The sequence below is a fragment of the Anopheles coustani genome, chromosome 3 (assembly GCF_943734705.1).
Source record: "Anopheles coustani chromosome 3, idAnoCousDA_361_x.2, whole genome shotgun sequence".
NCBI classification, from domain to species: domain Eukaryota; kingdom Metazoa; phylum Arthropoda; class Insecta; order Diptera; family Culicidae; genus Anopheles; species Anopheles coustani.
Window position 1 is genome coordinate 57,239,178 of NC_071288.1, and position 19,335 is coordinate 57,258,512.

Here is a 19,335-nt window from a genome sequence, read left to right on the forward strand (position 1 = left end):
TAATATTCTTCGTCTTTCCAGCAGAGCGACCGTCCACAATAGTTTTCGAAAGATACATCTGCTTCCGAGCAATCCATAAAATTTGTCAAAGAAAATAAATTTTAAAAATTTTACTCTGAACTTAGATAGCTTCCGACTGAATTACGGTTCCCAGTTACGCAGAAACCATTTTTGCATGCATATACTAACTTCGGTGAAACTTGGGCAACAAATTGGCACGAAATCCAAAATTATTATTCAGATCATACATCTTAAATGTTCTCAATGCACTCATCCTCGCTAGTTGCCTGTTTCCGCTTCTTTTGCTACGGTAACCGTCAGAAGCGTTGCAGCAACACACGCTGAACTGAGGAACGTCTGCTTTGAAGATTTTTTTCTTTGTGAAAGTCTACAATCTATTTGCCAACGAATTATAGTTATGTTTAAGTACATGGAATGTTTATTTTTCTTCGGCCGATGCATATTTGTTTTTTTTTGATCATCGAAAAGAACAATGCTTTATTACTTTTTACGTTTCGTATGCACCGTAAATCTGTTCACGGCTCAACTAGTTTCCTGAGGTAAACAATTTTCTTGACTTTCACATGTTACAAAGCCATCAGAAATATTTATTGCACTGACATAAATCAAACACACCTTGCCTGCTTTCGAATAAAGCAGCAGGTACCAAGCTGCATTTTTATGGCTTGAAATAACAAATGTTACGTAACTTTCACCTCACGTAATATTTTCAGCAACCTTACAAAATTTCGATTCTTTTCACTTTTTATTGCCTGTCCATCACATTTCTGTAAAACAATTGCACCTTGTTTTCTAAAAGTCACTTACAAACCGAAGGATGCATTTTAGCATAAAAATACTTTTCACCTTTTCCTGAGTACCGTTACTGTATTGCAGTCACCTTTTGATACTCTGACAAAACCACCGCGAAACCAACTCTGAATTTTATTTAAATTCTATTGAAGATATCCTATGCTAAGGACGAGCTGCTCGGCAATATCAAATTCTGACCGTATCGAGTAGACTTCGAACAAAAACTGAATCACGTTGTTAAAGCTGAGATGCAACATTGCCTAACGTCTGTCCTAATACATAGAACGAAAGGGTTGCCAGAGGAGTAAGATTATATGCTTCACAGTTTAAAAAAAAATACCTTAGCTAAAGCCAACGAATATTCTTAATCGTGTATCGTCGTACGTTATTCGAAATCTTCTTTCGTATAAAATATATTATACGAACTAAAACAAAGGAACAGTAAACTAAGCGAAGCCACAGCATAATGATGGTCAAGTAGAAAGCACATTGAATAAAAAAGGCACGTTTGCCCATCGCTACCTTCTCGTGTTCTGAAAAGACGAAAGGTATCGAGAACTCTCATAAACAATTCGCCGATGGTTATAAAAAAGATTCGTTCAGTGATCGTTGAACGCCCCAATTCTAAGAAAGTGATTCATTCGCTCGCTCGACGAACGCTAGGATGGAAACATCAACATAATAGAATCAACATAAGCTAGTGCACTGACTAGGACCACCCGTAAAACGCCTAGTCGAATCTATAGTAAAGCACAAAATTGATCAACTCAAGATCGATCTCGCTAGAAGACCATGGACGATTCATTTTTAAGATATCGTCGGTGCATGCACTTACTTGTAGTCTGCTATTTATTCACCAGGTTTCATTAAAAATGGCAACGAAATGCACCATGAAATCGCAAATTAATACAAAACCCTTCCCGTACCAAAGTGGATAATTTGGTTTGATTGGTACAATTACGGTGGTGATGGAGTTTTATGCAAGAGAGCAAAATTTCATCAGTATGAAAGCCAAACAGTCAGCCATCATCATCTTTCATGCTGCACATAAACAGAGTTTGGTGGCTTATTTTTCCATCTTATTTTTTTTCTTCCATACTAAGTGCATCATTTATGTCCGGTCAAATGGCAATTGCAAGTTTTGTTGCAATTTCGCCACCCAAAGATGTAAAAAAACACCACCGGCAATCCGACTCGCCATAATCATCGTTCGCCCAATTTCCACGACTTCCCTGCGAGGCACACCATCCACATCATTCGCTAAACGCTCTCTCGGATTCGCTAAACACTCTCTCGAATCACGGATCGTAAAACTTAACGAAATTGTTTCACAAAACTTAACGAACAAGCACGCTTCTTTCCGTTGGAAGAAATGAGACACCCTCCATGAGAGAGTAAGAGAAGGATCTACAAAATCGACAAGGAAAGGTTATATGAAGGGCAATCGGCTGCCATATTGCATTCTCTCGTGCGCCTTTGTTGCTATCTCTTACACCAGAGTAATCGAGAGTATCTCCATCGCGTTCAATCGTGTTGCTTCTTGCACAGACGTCACTCGCGAAAACATTCGATGGCGACTTCGTAAGTCTGATCGTTGAATGTGAAGTTTATGGTTTGTTTTTGTATCATGCTGCGTATAGTGGATATTTTTGTGTTTCATTGTGCATAGTGTGTGCTGTGTTTTATGGAGAAATTCTATTTCGAGCGGCTCTAAACAATCATCATAGTTTCATCTTGCACTGTAGCGTGGCGGTTTTTAGCTACAATAGTTCGGTACAAGTGTAATTATTTATCTTTTACTTAACATTTCGTGTATCCAAAACTGTGTAATGTTAGGCATCTTGATTGATTTAGCTCTTGATCAGCTATTAAACTACAGTAACTTTTTCTTCAAATAAGAATATTCAGATCCCCAACGATGGTTGCTACTAACACAACGCCACAATCGTCAATGCATGGGATGTCACTAATTCATTCATACCTTTCTTTCTCGTTTCACGCACACAAGTTACAACTAAGCGAATGCGAAGGTGTACGTGTGAATGGAAATAGTGATACAGCGTTACGCCAACGATGGTCAGTTGGAGTAAGAATTATTATTGACAAAAGTTGTTCTCTGGCGAGAACAATATTTGCTCCAACCGATAAGCAGGTCCCTGAACGACTATATGACGAATTAACGAGTTACGATGAAAACACTTCTCATTTTACATCCAGGATTTATTGGATTCAGTTTTCACCTTAACGTATCATTTTCACGGGGAAAACTTTTAATTGATACACAGAGATAAAAACTAAAACACTTTGACCAACATTCACAAATGCAACGAAATACAAACAGTTTCAGTAAAATTGAAAAAATTAAAAAAATTAATAACAAGTGCTATTGTAGTGAACAAAATTTGTAAATTCGAATTAATTCAAATTACTGTCTTAAAAAACGATTGGTCTTGGCCTTATGTTACGAATGAACATACGAATAGCTGGAGCATTGTGGAATAAGCATAGACAACGACAATTTAGTTTCATTAAAGGAATTAGAAAAGATAAATTCATGTTACATAACAAAACTCTTTACAATGAAGAATTTTTTTAAAAGTCCATTTCAATGCAGATGTTAACTTATTCTTATGTCAAGTGTATAATCATAATAAAAACATCACATTTCATTTCATCAAATTTTTGGATGGTCAAAGTGGGTATGAAGGTCACAAATGTTATTATATGTTTGCTTTCGATCGTATACGAATAGATTCTTACCTCAAATAAGGCAAAACAAAGTTTTGTTTTTGCTTTTTTCAGTTCCATAAATTACCGATTTTTATGAGCACTAAAACGCTTATAATGGTGCTGTCAAAGTGTTCAATTAGCATAAATAAAGCATACTTTTATGTTTCTAAACAGAATTTTAGTGTATGTGAAAGCGCACTTAATGCGATTTTGTCAATTTAGTGGAAATTCGATAGATTATCAAGCAAAAAATCAAAACCAAGCCAAACATGGAAATGAAAAATACAACGATTGCGAGAAAAAAAATTGTACTTCTTTAAAGACATCTTATGATTTTCTACGTCATTGTAGTTTGTTTTTGATGTACTTTCAATTTTGCCAATCAAATTTTATTATGTTATGTGCACCATAAATTGACATCATTCAATTCTTTCGCAAAAGTAACCTTTAAATCAAACGAGAGATGCCATCTTCTACTTCTTTTTCATCTTCTTCAACGCTACGATCAGCTTCGTGTCATGCCTAGGTGGAAAAAATAATTTTAAATCATCCAAACAGCAGATGTTTTCCAACAAACTATAGGAATAAATAAATAACACGGAAGCACAATGACTTAGATTATTTAATCTTTCTCTCAGATATCGATTACTTCAACAATTACAAATGCCATATAAAAAGTTTTTTACATTTTTTACGCTCATATCATATTGCCTACATTGAAATAATGCCTTACTCGACCGTTCACCTTTAACTTCTAACCGCTATAATCATACATATGGTAGACTAACCTGAACCAGGCCTTCACGGGTAAGGGCAACGACACAGTTTCCTAACTCCCCTTTTCGATGCTTTCTACAGAACGACTTACACCCCATTCAATCTATTCGGCCAGTTAAAACTTCTCTGGCCTGGTGAAACACATTCTCCGCAAGTACACCCGCCACAGAATGCTTTACTAATGTGTAGATACGGTACGTACTGATATAACAATGGAAGTAGAATCCTTCAGAACCTACAAAAAATAGAGGGGAAAACCTGAAAATTTCAGAACGCTATGTCCTGTGTAACTCATCCGCATGACGGTGGTTATTGGAACAACGATAAATGGTGGATGATGCTTCTCGGACCCCGGCGGAATGGTACCGTGGGGAGCTGGTGCTGCGAGGGAGGCTTCCACCACCCAAGGCTCATCCAAAAAGAGGAAGAACAAACTATGTCAACACATAAATCATCCAACCTTCTTCTCCCGGCGGCCATTTCGAAGCTACGTTTTTGTCACCGACTTAGATATAGCAGTAAACACATGAAATTTGGTCCTTTTCTTACGAGGCTGGTTTTTAGAAGGAACGCGCTGCCATACCCCAACAGCTACTTCATGCACCAGCCTTTTCCACCAGCCGACTCTTAAACCAGTTCGATCGAATCTCTGCGACTGACTGCCATAAATCTTCAACCGTCACCATGGTTCGTGCTCTTTCGCTCTCGTTCATCATAGTGCTACCATTTCGCATTCGTTTCGTTTCTTTCGCACACGTGCGGTTGCTACTACGCGTAAACCGTTCAAAGTAGAAAGAGTACCGGAATTTCAGAATCCCGAAATGCTTTACGGTGGGTCCATAGATTCTGACGCTTAAGGATACGTGCAATAGAAAGAGAAGAGGGAGCACGAGAGGCGAGCGTGAAAGAGACTCACTGATAAGTTGGGGTAAGAGAAAGAGTGAGTGCAAAGAGAAACCGTGTGCCAACGACGAAGATGTATTAGTACTGCATAAGCGCAGCGCTTCGCTTATTAAAGAAAAGAAGAGATCTTTTAGAAAAGATATTTGCGGTGACAACGAAGCAAGGAAGAAATAAAATCAAGAAACCTTTTGCCAGACGAATAACGGGGAGCAACGAGGAAAAGAAAAATCGACCATAAACTGTGAGAGAGCGTGTTGGAGAATAAACTATACATTAGGGCGTGGTTAATGCCATTATTTTTGCTGCTGCTATTATTAGTATTACTCGCACAACAGTTATAGCAAGGCAATGGAGGGGGGCGTACTGAATTTCGGTAGTGGCCGACGCCGTTTTAATAGCGAGTTTAGTTTGGCGCCCGCGTTCCGGAGGTGTGATTTAAAGAGCACCCGTTGCCACCGGGGACAGCGGCAAATGGACTGCTACAGCACCGGTCATAAAGCATTGGTACGTGTGACGAATTGGTCTTTAATGGTGTAGTGATAACAGAGAGGAAAGGAGATATAGAATGATTGGTACGGACCAGCGTATAGACCATATCATACTTTCATTTTTATACGCTACAATTGATAAAAAATTCTTAAAATCCAAAGCTATATCTAAAACAAAAATTTCAAATTTTTCTGTGCGACTGGTTCCGAGAACCAAGTTGACCCCTATTATGCTTTTCAGCAGCCAAATTGAAATTGAAATTGAAAAATGTGTTGACTACCTTTTTGCATGTTTGGTTTTTTATACACCTCTCCATCACTAGCTCGGTGTAAAATAAAAAGAGTGAATTTGAGTACTTTTTAACTTTTATATCTACAAAATGAATATTGCTAGTGACAAAAAAGTGTGCGCTAATGTATAGTGCAACATTCAAAAATAAAGTCGTATTTTTGCGATTACAAATGACGTCATAATTTAACCTCAAACTCAATTCCCATAGTAACGCATACCACATAACAATGGAACAAAGCTCAGGACGGAAACAACCTATGGAAAATTAAAAATTCCACAACTTCAAGGTCAATTCGTGCCGTCATTTGTGATCTTAAAAATATGAAACTATTTTTCATAGCTTAGTATGTTAGCGATTTAGTGCCAACTTTTTTTTTTAAATTCAAATGTCAAAAAGCAAAGATGAAAGGTATTAAAACTCCGTGCAAATAGATCGTTTTTGCTTTCCACCAAACTAGCAGAATGAGGAAGAGGTGCATCAAAATACCAAAAACACCAAAAGATAGCCAACGAATAGACTGAACGCAGCTGTTTACAGATTTCGATTTTTTTCTAGAATAGAGAAGTCATAGTGTCTTAAAAAGAGCGATCAAAATGATGGTTAAACAGCAATATCGTATGATTCCAAAGCAAAGTACTCTATTGTTAATATGAATCATCGGAATAATTCCTGACAATATCTTCCTATGAATCATTTGGTTAGTTTCTATTTGTAGCAACATGAAAATTTTTTAGTATTTTTCTGAAAATCATCATAACTGCTTATCAATATCATTTTAATATACATGCAAATGTCCAGTCTATTGCGAGCTAAATCTTGTTGTTTGTTATTGCAACAGAAGATCCATCTAACATGGGTTTCAAATTTGAGAAGGAAAATCGGAAGTATCAATCATCGGCTCACTGAAACGCATCGTGTAGTATATATAATTTATCCGTTGAGTTCTTTTTGGAGTTGAGTCGGCCCAGCTATTCTTTGATTCTAAATGACCTTTTATTACACTCTATAACAAAAAGCTCGCTCAAAAACAAGCCATTAGCTTTGTCTTATCGCCGCATTATGGCCAAGGTGCAGCATACATTAAAAGTAGAGCAATCTTATTTGAGCTTTTCTGCTTCCACACCTCACGTAGGCCAATGAAGACGATGGTAATAGGTGGTTCCTTTTCTCGTGCTTATAACAATGACGAATTTATTAAATCTTTTTATTCGTCCATATTCATGAACATGTGCTACGAATGCCCATTACGGTAATCATTATTTTCTCACTTCCTAGTTTCCACATGACTGATTTGGAACAAGCATTCCAAGGAGTGTCCACAACTTCATTTCTGGTGCTTTAACATACTTTCAGGGTGGTGCTGATATAATGAAACGGAATTTTTATGATTTGGTAGGCTTTTAATCTTGAATGACCGATCTATGGGTGTCATATTTTGTACATGAATCTGTTTTCGAAAAGCTTGTTACATTTTAATACTCGCTGTTCAAAAATCAATTTCCATAGCTCTCTATTTAAGCTTGTTATCCAAATGACAACATAATCTATTGTTTAATAATATTATGTATGTTTGGCAAGCTGTTCGTATCTGTTTTCCTTCATTTAGAAAACTAAACTCAACTTTAATTAACTTTAAGCTATCTATAAGCTTTTGATACCGTTTAGGTCCGTATGCTATGTAAATTTTTTTACGACGGCGTTATTTCAGTCTCATATCGATCGTAACGGACCAGTCTTGAATAAAATAATTTACGAAAACCAACACCACCCAGCACTTCTACCACAGGATGTAAATTATGCTAAAAAGAAGTCAAGTATTTTGTTATCGCTTGCACAAGTTTACGAACAGAGGAAACAGTTGAAAAAGTTAGTAGAAAAGCTGTCCCGGTTTGAGGGAATTACAGAATTGATCTATAATCCATACATAAGACATTGTGCCGAACATTTCACATGACCGCAAAGTGTTATTTTGTCTTCAGTGTGCCAGCCAATACTTAAATGCTCTTTATGTTCGAAGTACCGGCACGAATTAATTCAAAACAAAATAAGTTTTTCCAATCAAACCCTTTGATCGACTACTGTACTTTAGTACTTTCTTGAATGCCGATCGATCTTTTCTGAAAACATCAGTAACTTCCTCTAATGCACCGCTCAGAACAGTCGTACATTGAGATTCCTAATGGACAGTAGTTGCCGTGATCCGTAGTGTAAACAAATTTCGATCCCGTTATATAACAACGGATTTGAAACATGTTTGTTTACGCACACACGCACGTCTCCCCCGCTAACCTGTTTCTCTGGGTGGCGCCTTTCGTTTGCTGTATCACGCGACCAGACCATGGCGCTGAGAGTTAGGCCCTTTCAAAAGGTAAACAAATGAGCAAGACTCGCGGCTTTGCGGTCGCGTCCTATTGCCCAAGCCTATTTCCTATTGTCTCGATGCTCGTGTTGTTGGGAAAACGTTTTTCCGTTTGAAATTGATTGAAGTACCGACCGTTTGATTTTTGGTAAACAGCACTAAACGCACTCCACAGAAACCACTTTAAATGGATTCAAAAAAGGAACGAACCAAACGAGTTGGAAATCCAATTTTTAAACAAACGACTTTCAATGTCAAAATCACGAGGCATGGCGATTGCAGCACTGTCTAGGTTTGAAACGATATGTTTCGATAAGGTGTAACAAGAAGGGCTTTCGAACATATACAAAAATTCATATTCAAAAATACATGCGACTTAAGAGATGTTATAATTTTTAAATTTTGGATACCGGGTAAACAAAGGGTCATTTTTTACAATATTAACCAATTTACTGATTATTTTAAACACTAATTTAATCTGCTTATCTAGCGCTTACCTCAGAGTTAAAATCGTCCACGATTATTCAACAAACTACTAGTGATGTACAATTGCTATTGTAGTTTAGTATCTGAAGCGTAACACACTTGCACCAAACTGATTAGTCAACTTATGACAGCAAATTATAAAATATCTATGAACATTAACTCAAAATAGTAGAAATATAATACAAGCTAGAAATAAAAAAAAAACTGGCTGCAGATAATATACCGAAAGTATATTAAAATATAAAACGAAACTATAAAATATACGCTTTTAATGAAGTTTGCAGTAAAAAATTCTTATCCAAAACTGATCAATCTTAAAATTATTGTAAAACTTAGAATAATAAAAAATCAAAAACATAACATAAAAAGCAACTTACCTATCCAGTCTGGTAGAAGTGTGCCCGCAAGAGATTCAGAGTATCTCTTACCTGTAAAGAGAAAGTATATGATTGTATACGTTAGCATTGGCTCATATTCTTTAACTGCTAAGGCAAATAAATTACGTCGAATTAACAAAATGAACACTCCATGTTCTTGTCACACAAATGTTTTTTATGTTAACATTGCAATATGCACCATTGACAGAAACTTACTTTTATATTTCCTTCATCATTTTCTGTGTCTATTTAACTTCTCACATTAACCCCTGCCATGTCGAAAAAATTATTCAAAAATTGCCACACTTTTTTTTTACATTTCTGTATAGTTTTGGTCAAAAACCAAAGAAAATCAATGTTTTCCTCAAAATTCTAAGACTATATTGATTAAATAATGATCAGTTTGCATATGTGTTTTTTGCGATGGTGATCAACAATAATTTGCCAATAATAATCAAAACTTTGGTTCAATTGCATCGATTAGTATAAAATAAATGAGTAGAAAATTTACACAAAAGATCGTGTTTCCGAAGCAGGTGCAATCGAAATAAACGCCGCGCAACGAAAGTAGAAGCAAAACGTGCAACAAAAAAATGCCCGAGCCGAATTTAAATGCCAAATACTTGCCTTTGCCAAAGCAGTACAAATTCAATCCGCTTGATCGAGTCAGGTTCGAGCAAAACTGTGAAGGTTAAGTTCTTTTTTTCTGCTAGCTCAAGTATGAATGATGTTGATCTGAGAATATTGTTGCTGTGAGTTACCAGCTGGGTCTATTTAAATTCCAAGCCACAAAATTCACGTTTTAGTACGATAATTTTTAAACAATACTGATAAGTAAGAATTGTTTAACATGGTACGAAAATATTCCGAAAATATTTTTCATACTGCAAACGACATGGCGAGGAAATATTAGAACTTTTCCAAACAAAGCAATGCAACAGAAAACGAGTGATTAGATCAAGTCATCGCAAGATTTACATATTGAAAAATACTATCCCTTTCCCAAACTTGAGCATATCACACATCACGTGACATATACACCTTTAATATGTAGCAAGACTTCTTTTTCTGATAAAAAATTTGATTTGGGAACTGTATAATGAACCATGATTCAAATGTGTTTAATTTATGCAATTTTGCTCGTCGAAAGAAGGCACAACCGGTTTATGGTTCACCATGGTACGTAGATGGTCGATGGAACATGTATTGAGGAACTGTTCGTTTATTTATAACTAGCTTGACGCCCCGGCGTTGCTTGATGACGAAGGGATTGAGAAAAGAATTATTGTTTTAACTAATACTTGAAAGATATGCTTGGATTTAATAGTTACAATAACGACATATTTAAAATGTTTGATATTTCATCAATTTCCCCGTAATGTATAGACCTTAGGGTAACTATGTTGGATACACCTTGACATTTGTTTACATGCTTGTTTTGTTTGTGTTAGTAAAACTGAGTTTAAATTGTAAAATTTAGATGATTTTATCAAAAAATAATGATCAAACAAACCTTCAACAACATCTGCAGTACTTAAACATAATGTGTGAAAAGTTTCTGAAGCGACGGTTCAGTATTGGTCGAGTTTTTAGTGTACACAGAACTCCATACATAAAAAAAAGCTAAAATATGTAGTAGATCCAACTTTATGGTAACGCGGGTAGGGGGTCCGCGACAGCCGAGTGGTAGCGTTGGTTAGAAAATCGACCCATGAGCGCTGGGACTCACCATTTCGACGGCGTGGGTTCGAATCTCAACCGAGACCGGGGCCTCCCCTGTACGAGAGGACTTACTGCCAACGTACACAAAGTGAAAAAGTACAGCAAGCCCTTAACGCAGGCAAGCCCTTAAAGGCATGACCAATGACCGTTGTTACGCCAAGAAGTAGAAGAAGAAGAACACTACAATGGCTGATTTATGCAACTTAGAAAGTCGAACGTTGTAGACTAGTGTTGGGTAATATGAATCTTTCGACGAGATTCATTCACATGAATCTTTTACGAGAGATTCATTCAGAATCATTCATGAATCTTCAGGGTTTCATGAATCTCTCGGAATTCATGAATCTCTCGGGATTCATGAATCTCTTGGAATTCATTAATCTCTTGGGATTCATTAATTAAAATGAATCTCTCAGGATTCATGAATCCCTGAATCTTCATTGAGAGATTCATAAAATTTCATTGATTAATGAATCCTTAGGGATAGGAATCTTTAGGGAACAGCAAAGAGCGATAGAGGTAGGGGAGTTTTGTGAAATATAGATCACATTTGGGTACAAATTCGGCCTAAAAAGTTTGTTGAGTTTTGACATATTTGTTTAGTTACGTATTTCATTCACCCTTAGTTAGTTTGGCTCATCTACATTTAAAATTCACTGAGAAAACAAACTAAAACAGAAAACGACGATGTTTTCCCCCACCGTAGGAGGCATGTATTTTCCCATCATCTCCTATTTTAATGAAGTGCACCTGGTTGACAAAAATTCAAATTTTTTGCAGCTGTCATGTAGTTATAGCAAGTTTTTCCATGGCAGATTGCTAGGACTCTTGCTGGAACTACCTCTACCAAGATACATGAATCTTCATGAATCCCCAAAGATTCATGTACCTTTCGTTCAGCGATTCAGATTCATTAATTTTGTTGAAAGATTTATTCAGATTCATGAATCTGAATCTGAAATACACAACTCTATTGCAGACCGATATCTAAGATATGAAAAAATATAACAAATGTCTTCAACAAAAGGTTCTTAAAGCTGATCTAAACACATCATACTTGGATCAATCAACTGTATTTGTTAGTTATGAAAACTAATCTTGCATATTACCTGATTACTGTAGCTATTTTGAAACTCCCGAATCTTTAATCTTTTCGCAACGATCTTTATTAGTGAATTTGAACAGAATATGGACAAAAACACACAATCGTGTCTATACCAATCTCAACCATACTCCCCGTTGGCGTTTACTCGATATTGGATAGTGAACCAGACCTTTAGATTAAGTTTAAGGCAGATGAGACAACAAATAACCGGCTTTGACCATATCACATAAGCGGACAAGAATCAAAATAAAATAAAGCTATAATCAACCGTCACAAGTACATACATATTTCATGCTTGTAAGTCAAATTTATTGCATCCGCCTTAAGTAAAGGCAGTTAGTTGCGGATACTCTTTGTTTTTTAAATTCATATTAACCAATGGCATCTTGGTTCCAATAGTTAACAACAAAACTTTCAATAATTAACACTCTGACGGCCGGCTACATCGATAGATGGAATGGCTCCGTTTCAGTTTGCATCCGATCACATCATTTTGGTGTGCTGTCAACGCTGTCACCAGACACGCACCACAGACTACTGAATGTAAACAAATATCAAATGGAAAGTAAACAAATTCCACAGGGCGCGTTGCTGTTCGTTCATAAATTCTAATAAAGATTGAAAAAGAATGATCAAACAGGGCGGCCAGATACGGAGGAACTAGTGCAAACGCGCCGGTCGCAAAGCGTTATGACATCGTGAATTGTGCGGCCGTCAAAGTGGTAACATTAAAACTTTTAAACATCGATTAGAAAAAATCGATTAAACATTAAACATCGATAAGAAATCAAATTCGCTCGCCTGAAAAATTTCATTCCCAGAACAGGGTGAAATATTTCAGCTCTCAGGTTGTGAGAGGTAATTAATTTCCTCAAAAACTAGAATTGATAGATAAATCGCGGGGGTCCGCGACAGCCGAGCGGTAGCGCCGGTTAGAAAATCGGCCCATGAGCGACGGGGCTCACCACCTCGACGGCGTGGGTTCGAATCCCAACCGTGACCGGACCCTCCCCTGTACGAGAGGACTGACTATCTACGTACAACAGGGAAACAAGTCTCGTAAGCCCTTAACGGGCAGGCATGACCAAGAGGTCGTTATGCCAAGAAGAAGAAGAAAAAGATAAATCTTTACTTGTACAAAGTTGTTGGTCTGAATAAGACCTTTCATTTAAGAGGTCAGTCATGAAAATCGGTTAAAATAATCAAAAATTATTAACAAATTGGAAAAGTTTTGCCTAAATTGGTAATCGAGGTTTATGTATCTTGTTGTGGTAGAGTGCACATAATTAATTTTCTTAAAACCTAGAAAAGATGGAAAGATCTTTTGTTACACAAAGTTGTGTGTTTTGAAAAGACTCTTCATTTGAGGGGTCACATGTACAAATCGGTTCAGCGATCATAAAGTTATTGACAAATTTGTTATTTCAGTAGAAAATACATCTCAAGATGAGATGTTTCTAATCTCTTCTCACGTTTCAAGAAAAATGCATTCAATAGAGACAAATACCACCAGTTAAACAATGTGTTTACTGATTATGATATGATTTTGGCTGTTTTATTGCTCGAAAGATGGTTGTAGTCGGTTGTTAATCATTAGTGTAGTTATTGACAATGATAAAACATTGGCTTCCACCCCGATTGGGTGAAGCAGTGATTTATTGATTCTTCTCGCGTGTCGATAAGAATTAATCTAAAACCCCTTTCACACCCTTCAAGTGCAGATTTCTTCAACGCTCCCTTTTTTCGATTACGTGATGCCTTGCGGTTTGCTTCATTACTGTCCACGCTCCTCTACTTGTACCCTCCTTCTCTGCCGATGAGCCAGAAGTTTATTTATTTTGTTTTTTTTTTTGCTTTCCCTGGTAGCCAACTTCTCTCTGTGTAATGTTGACTGCCACATGTTGGCGCCACCGGTATTACTCAATCTACTATGTGGACGGCATAACAGAGAGAAGAGCAGGTTGCTCTGGGAGCATCGGCTTTCCACAATGTGGCAGTGCTCAAGTTCAACAAAAGATAGCATGCCGCAAACGAATCGTAAGCGGTTGCAGGTTCTCTCCACCATACAGGCGCTGCTTTGTTAGGATATGATAGTACTGCAGCCAGTTTTATCGTGATTGCAGACGCTGGAAACGTAGTCACACGTTTGGAGTAAGTGAAATAGTAAATTGAGAAGCAGAGAGGAAAACATAGAACATAAAAAGAAATATTTGGGAGAATCAGTGAATGGGAAATGTTTTCCACGCTGCATCGTAATTGACCGCGCCGACGGAACTTGCTCGGCGCCGTTTAAATTTCTCGCGCCATATTGGGCCGCCAGGCGTCTGTCTGATCACTGGTTCCGGCGAGATCGGAACTGCGTATTCTTAGCTCACATGAAATACCCCAACACCGGAAATATCTTCAGCAAGATGGAAGTAATTTGAACTCGAGCATACTATACTTCACAACATGTTTCCTTTCATGCACCGCTTTATTCAAATTCTGGAAAAGATCGAATGGGAAGAAGCGTTGTTTGGTGAACCATATGAAAGAACGTAGATCCATGTTTAGTCCTTCTATCTAGAAATGCGCAAGCTGTTTTTGACGAGTTAGATATAGTTTGTTGGATCACTTTCTCTATTAAAAATTATCAAATGTTCATCAAAATAAAATAATGTGTCTTCTTCATTAGCGTAACGACCACCTACCCTTTATGAGCTTACAAAACATTTTTCCTTTGTGGACTTGTAATTGAGCTCATGTCGAAAGAAAAACGATGTACTAGAACCAAAACTACTATCCAATATCATAAAGATAAGCTACATGATGAGAAATAGACCATACGTTGCTTAATTTTCCTTTCCTTTAAATATATTTTATACATGGTCCATATTTACGATTTTTAAAGTCTAGTTAACGGAATGTAAAACGATGTTAGTTGAATATGGGCTAGCTTTGAAATGGAAAAACTTATTGGAAAGTGAAGAAATATAAATGTTCACCAATCAGCTCATATGACCATTATCCAAATTGAATGGACAGCACACAACATTTATAAAAACGACTCTCGGATGTTGCGGATGGAACGCTTTTCAAATAGATAACGCTTTTCAAACAGATGTTAACCAACTAGTGATGAGAATAACAACTCTTATTAGAGATTCGAATCAGAGTGAATAATCATCACGATGATTCAAATCTTTAAGTCACTCTTTTGTGATTTAAAACGTGTAAATGATTTATTAACCTTCGAGGTGATTTGAATCCTTAACTGGGATTCGAATCCCAAAAGAATGAACGAGTGGGTAAAAGAGTCACTAGTCGCCATAGAGATTCGAATCCCAAGTTGTGATTTTTACCAACTCGTTCATTCTTTTGGGATTCGAATCCCAGTTAAGGATTCAAATCAAAGGGAGCCACAACAAATATCTGTTAGGATTTAAATCGTTCATTCAATATTAAGATTCGAATCATTCACTCATTCTCACTCAGAGCGCACATCACTATAACCAACGTTCTACATTGAAGTTAGTTTTTAGTAGTTAAACAGTTTAAGGTTTTGTTAAGGAAAAGAATTAACGAATTAAATCATTGATAGAGCCTAAAATATGAATAAGCAAATTAAAATGATGAATGATCAGTGTTAAGGAAAAGAATTAACGAATCAAATCAATGATAGAGCCTAAAATATGAATAACCAAATTAAAATGATGAATGATCAGTGTAAGAATCCTTTACTACTTTACTCGAGAGCTTATTTTGAAGTTGTTTCAGCTAAGATCTCCTTATTTTACCTGTTAAGTAAGCTCCATAATTAATGATCTTTCGTTATGATTGATTTGTTTCAAAAGCAGATAAAACATGGGATACATCCTGCAAATGAAACGCGGTATAGTTATCGTAAAAGTACGCAGCTCTGAAAACACCCAAAATTGTCGTGGCTCTTGCATTTCCAGGATCAGAATGGAAACTATTCATTCGGTGTAACTTTTCTCTTGGCTCAACAATGCGGTCGGGGATTCTAAACGGTGTGAGAAAATTATACACGTGTTCTATCATGGTTATTAAATCATTTACTGTTGTTTAATGGTGTTAGCATTTTAGACTTCCGTCTCATAAAAAACTGCACGGTTTCCGTGCTCTTCCGTCTCCACGCTCATTCTCATAGCAATGTTCCCATCCATTGGCCATATAATATCAAAGTGCGCCTCATTCCCACTCTTCAGTAGCTAGTGGAAGCTGCTAGGAATTGTGATGGTAGACAAAGCCATTTATTACCACAGAACACACAATGTCGCTCTCCCCCTCAAAAAAGGACAACCTGAAGGAGCGAAAAAAGGAAACAGTCAAAATCAAGCACAAGTGCAACGCTTTCTAACCCGCCAACATCGTGGATTGTAGAGAAAGCGGTTAGTAACACCAGGGAAGTTGTGTCGTGCAGAGATGATGCTAATGCAATTTGTCCGTGGCACGATGACGTTCGTTTTTAATTTAGCTTCGTTTTCTGAAACACCCTCGGCGCCAGATTTCTGTACTTTTCCTTCCGTAACATGTGTGTATGTATTGGTATGTGCACGGGAAAACGGATGTCCCACACCAACTTAATGGTCCGAACATGGTGAAAAAAGTAGCCCATTTACACCCCCGTAAAGTTACACACTGGCTGTTTTCAAAACAGGATGTTCGCACTCGATTTTTGTTACCATAGGTCATGTGAAATGGCCGTTTATGTTGCATGTTGCTATCAATAGTATACTCTTCAGCTCAAAATCCTGATTCCAGTTGATCAGGGTTGGCCAATCTTAGCCAGTAAGAAAAGAATAATATATATAATAACTGCTGTTTTTCATCTGACTAGTTATTTAATTGTTGTGCAGAAACTTCTGCAATTTAGTTTTCCCAGTCAAAATCAGACTATGAAACCAAAAGTAAATAAAACATAAAAAATAATCAAATCAACATTAAAAGAAAACCTTAAGTGTTCATTGTTTTTAATTAATCCAATTTGCCTAAAGTTGTTTAAAAGATGTATTGGTTACTGCAAAAAAAAACTAGAAGGTGAAAGCGATTTCCATTCTTATTTTCTCCCACTTCGTTTATCATTTTAGAGTTTTACCTCTACATTTGCTTATGGCATGCAAGAGATGGCAGGGCAATACACTCTTGCGATCAAAAATAGCATTCGACCTTCCGCTTCTTCAAAACCTGATTGAGACAAATTTTTTTTTTGTATTTTTTTTTAAACAGAGTTACTATATAGGCACTTCGATTTTACAAAGTTTGTTTCATGTGCGTTGTTCCTTCGATTACCTACGGCTCCTATCGCTGTTATTGGCCTGTCGCAGACAATTTTACAGAAACTTCGAATTGTTTGCAGGCTGCTGCGTGCGAACTAGTGATAAAGGTACAAAAGAACCACATCGAATGAAAGCGAAACTGTGCAATGAAAACGAAATAGTAGTATTAGCTCAAGCCAGGCATAGCAGCGACCACACAAGAAGAAAAAATAAAGAAGTGCAGGCCAAAACAAAACCTGGAGAGCGATAACTCATTTGTTAGAGCATTGCAAAAGAGATAGAAACGTGTGGATCCAAAGGAGCTCACTTGTAGCACACATTCAAAGCGCGTTAGCTGCGTTTATTGTAAATAAGTGAAACAACCTCATTCACAAAGCCTTGCTGTCTCTCTCCTTTGTTCAGTCTCTCTTCGTCCTCTGATTCGCAGGTGAGCAACTCACTGCCGTACCCTGGACGGTTTGTTAGAAAACGACCATTTTATCGGAGTCATCGCTGGAGATAGAACATCAAGCCATGTGGTCTCCGGATGCGCAAAAATAATCATCATAGTTTTGCAACTAAACCATTGATAGTGCGCTCTGGCTAAATTTAGCGATAATAAACAATAGATCAAGTTCAAGGCTTAGTTGCACCCAATCCTCTGCTTGATATCTAGAGGCGATCGGCGGCGCTGTATGTGTTTGTTACCAAAATCGGATGCAGTGAACTGTGCTATTGGGAATAATTAAAAAGTTTATCACGTGTTTTGTACAAAGGAAGACAATTTTCCCAGCAAATACCAGCCCACGTCAAAAGAAACATACCTTTCCATCTGTTGGTGTAACACAATCGCCGATAATAACGAGATCTATATTCCAAAAGAGAGCAACTGAATTGCCGACGGTAAACTGTGTGCAAGTTGCTTGAATGGGAGAACCTAAAACGTTTACAGTGCATATTGCTTCATCGTCCCCGTTGTTGTTATTCATAAACAAGTCTTATCGGATTAACGCTCATCTTTCGATGGTGAACTAACCATCAGATCTGGCAATGGTTCCCTCCACTCAGAAGAGTTCGACCGGTTTCAACTTGTTTGTTTGTCAAAGGGTGTTTTACCGGTGCCTGGCGCACAGGCTTCAGTGATCGGCTACCGGATGCGTCTCGAGTAGGCTTGCTGACTGTTATGTGTTTTGTCTTGCATTGTTTTTCAAGGGCACATACAGAGGAATAAAAATAATGACGGTAGAAGGGTTTTGGAGCGGTGATTCGCCAACCGCACTGCACTGGCAAGAGATACTCTGGACGTTGGACGTGTAAAGACGGAAAAAAGGTTCCAAGCATACCACACTACACGCCATTGTTTATGCACTCGGAAGGGCACCGAAATGAAGTGTTTATTACGATGTATTATCGATGATAAATTACGATTCACACTGCTGCCTGCCCATTCCCAGGACGGCTCCCTTCGATGAGCATTTAAACTACATGTGGGTGGATTTACAACTCGTTGTTTGCTCAGTCAGCCGGATAATGTGATAATTAGTATTTACCAATGAGCAAGTGCGTGAAGCTGGTGCTTGCACGCAAAATGAAAACCAGTACCAAGAAGTTCCTGCTCTTGATGACGGTTATCATCATTAAACGAAAATTCCATGTAGCCATTTGATTGTGAATGACGTTTGCTTTTTTATGATTAGTAGCATTTTAAATAATGCAACAACATTTTTTGATAACAAATTTTATGAAGAAAGCGTGAAAAATGGTAACGTGGAATTAAATGGGTGGGGTAAGATTTAACAGAAAAAATATAGTAAAGCCTAACAATATGAAATTATATAAGATTTACCTACGATATCTTAGGCGTTAGGGGGTCCGCGACAGCCGAGCGCAGCGCCGGTTAGAAAATCGACCCATCAGCGTCGGTGCTCACCACCTCGACGACGTGGGTTCGAATCTCAACCGAGACCGGGGCCTCCCCTGTACGAGAGGACTGACTATCCACGTACACATAGGGTAAAAAAGTA

General features: G+C 37.5%; 1 protein-coding gene across 1 annotated transcript in view; it reads right to left on the reverse strand.

The window, feature by feature from the left end:
* The window catches only part of LOC131261278 (homeotic protein ultrabithorax-like), a 75,145-nt gene that overhangs the window by 42,580 nt on the left and 13,230 nt on the right, over positions 1-19,335 (reverse strand). Inside the window, exon 2 of the mRNA XM_058263277.1 lies at positions 9,227-9,277. Coding sequence (XP_058119260.1) covers positions 9,227-9,277 — 51 coding nt within the window. The remainder of the gene's footprint in view (positions 1-9,226; positions 9,278-19,335) is intronic.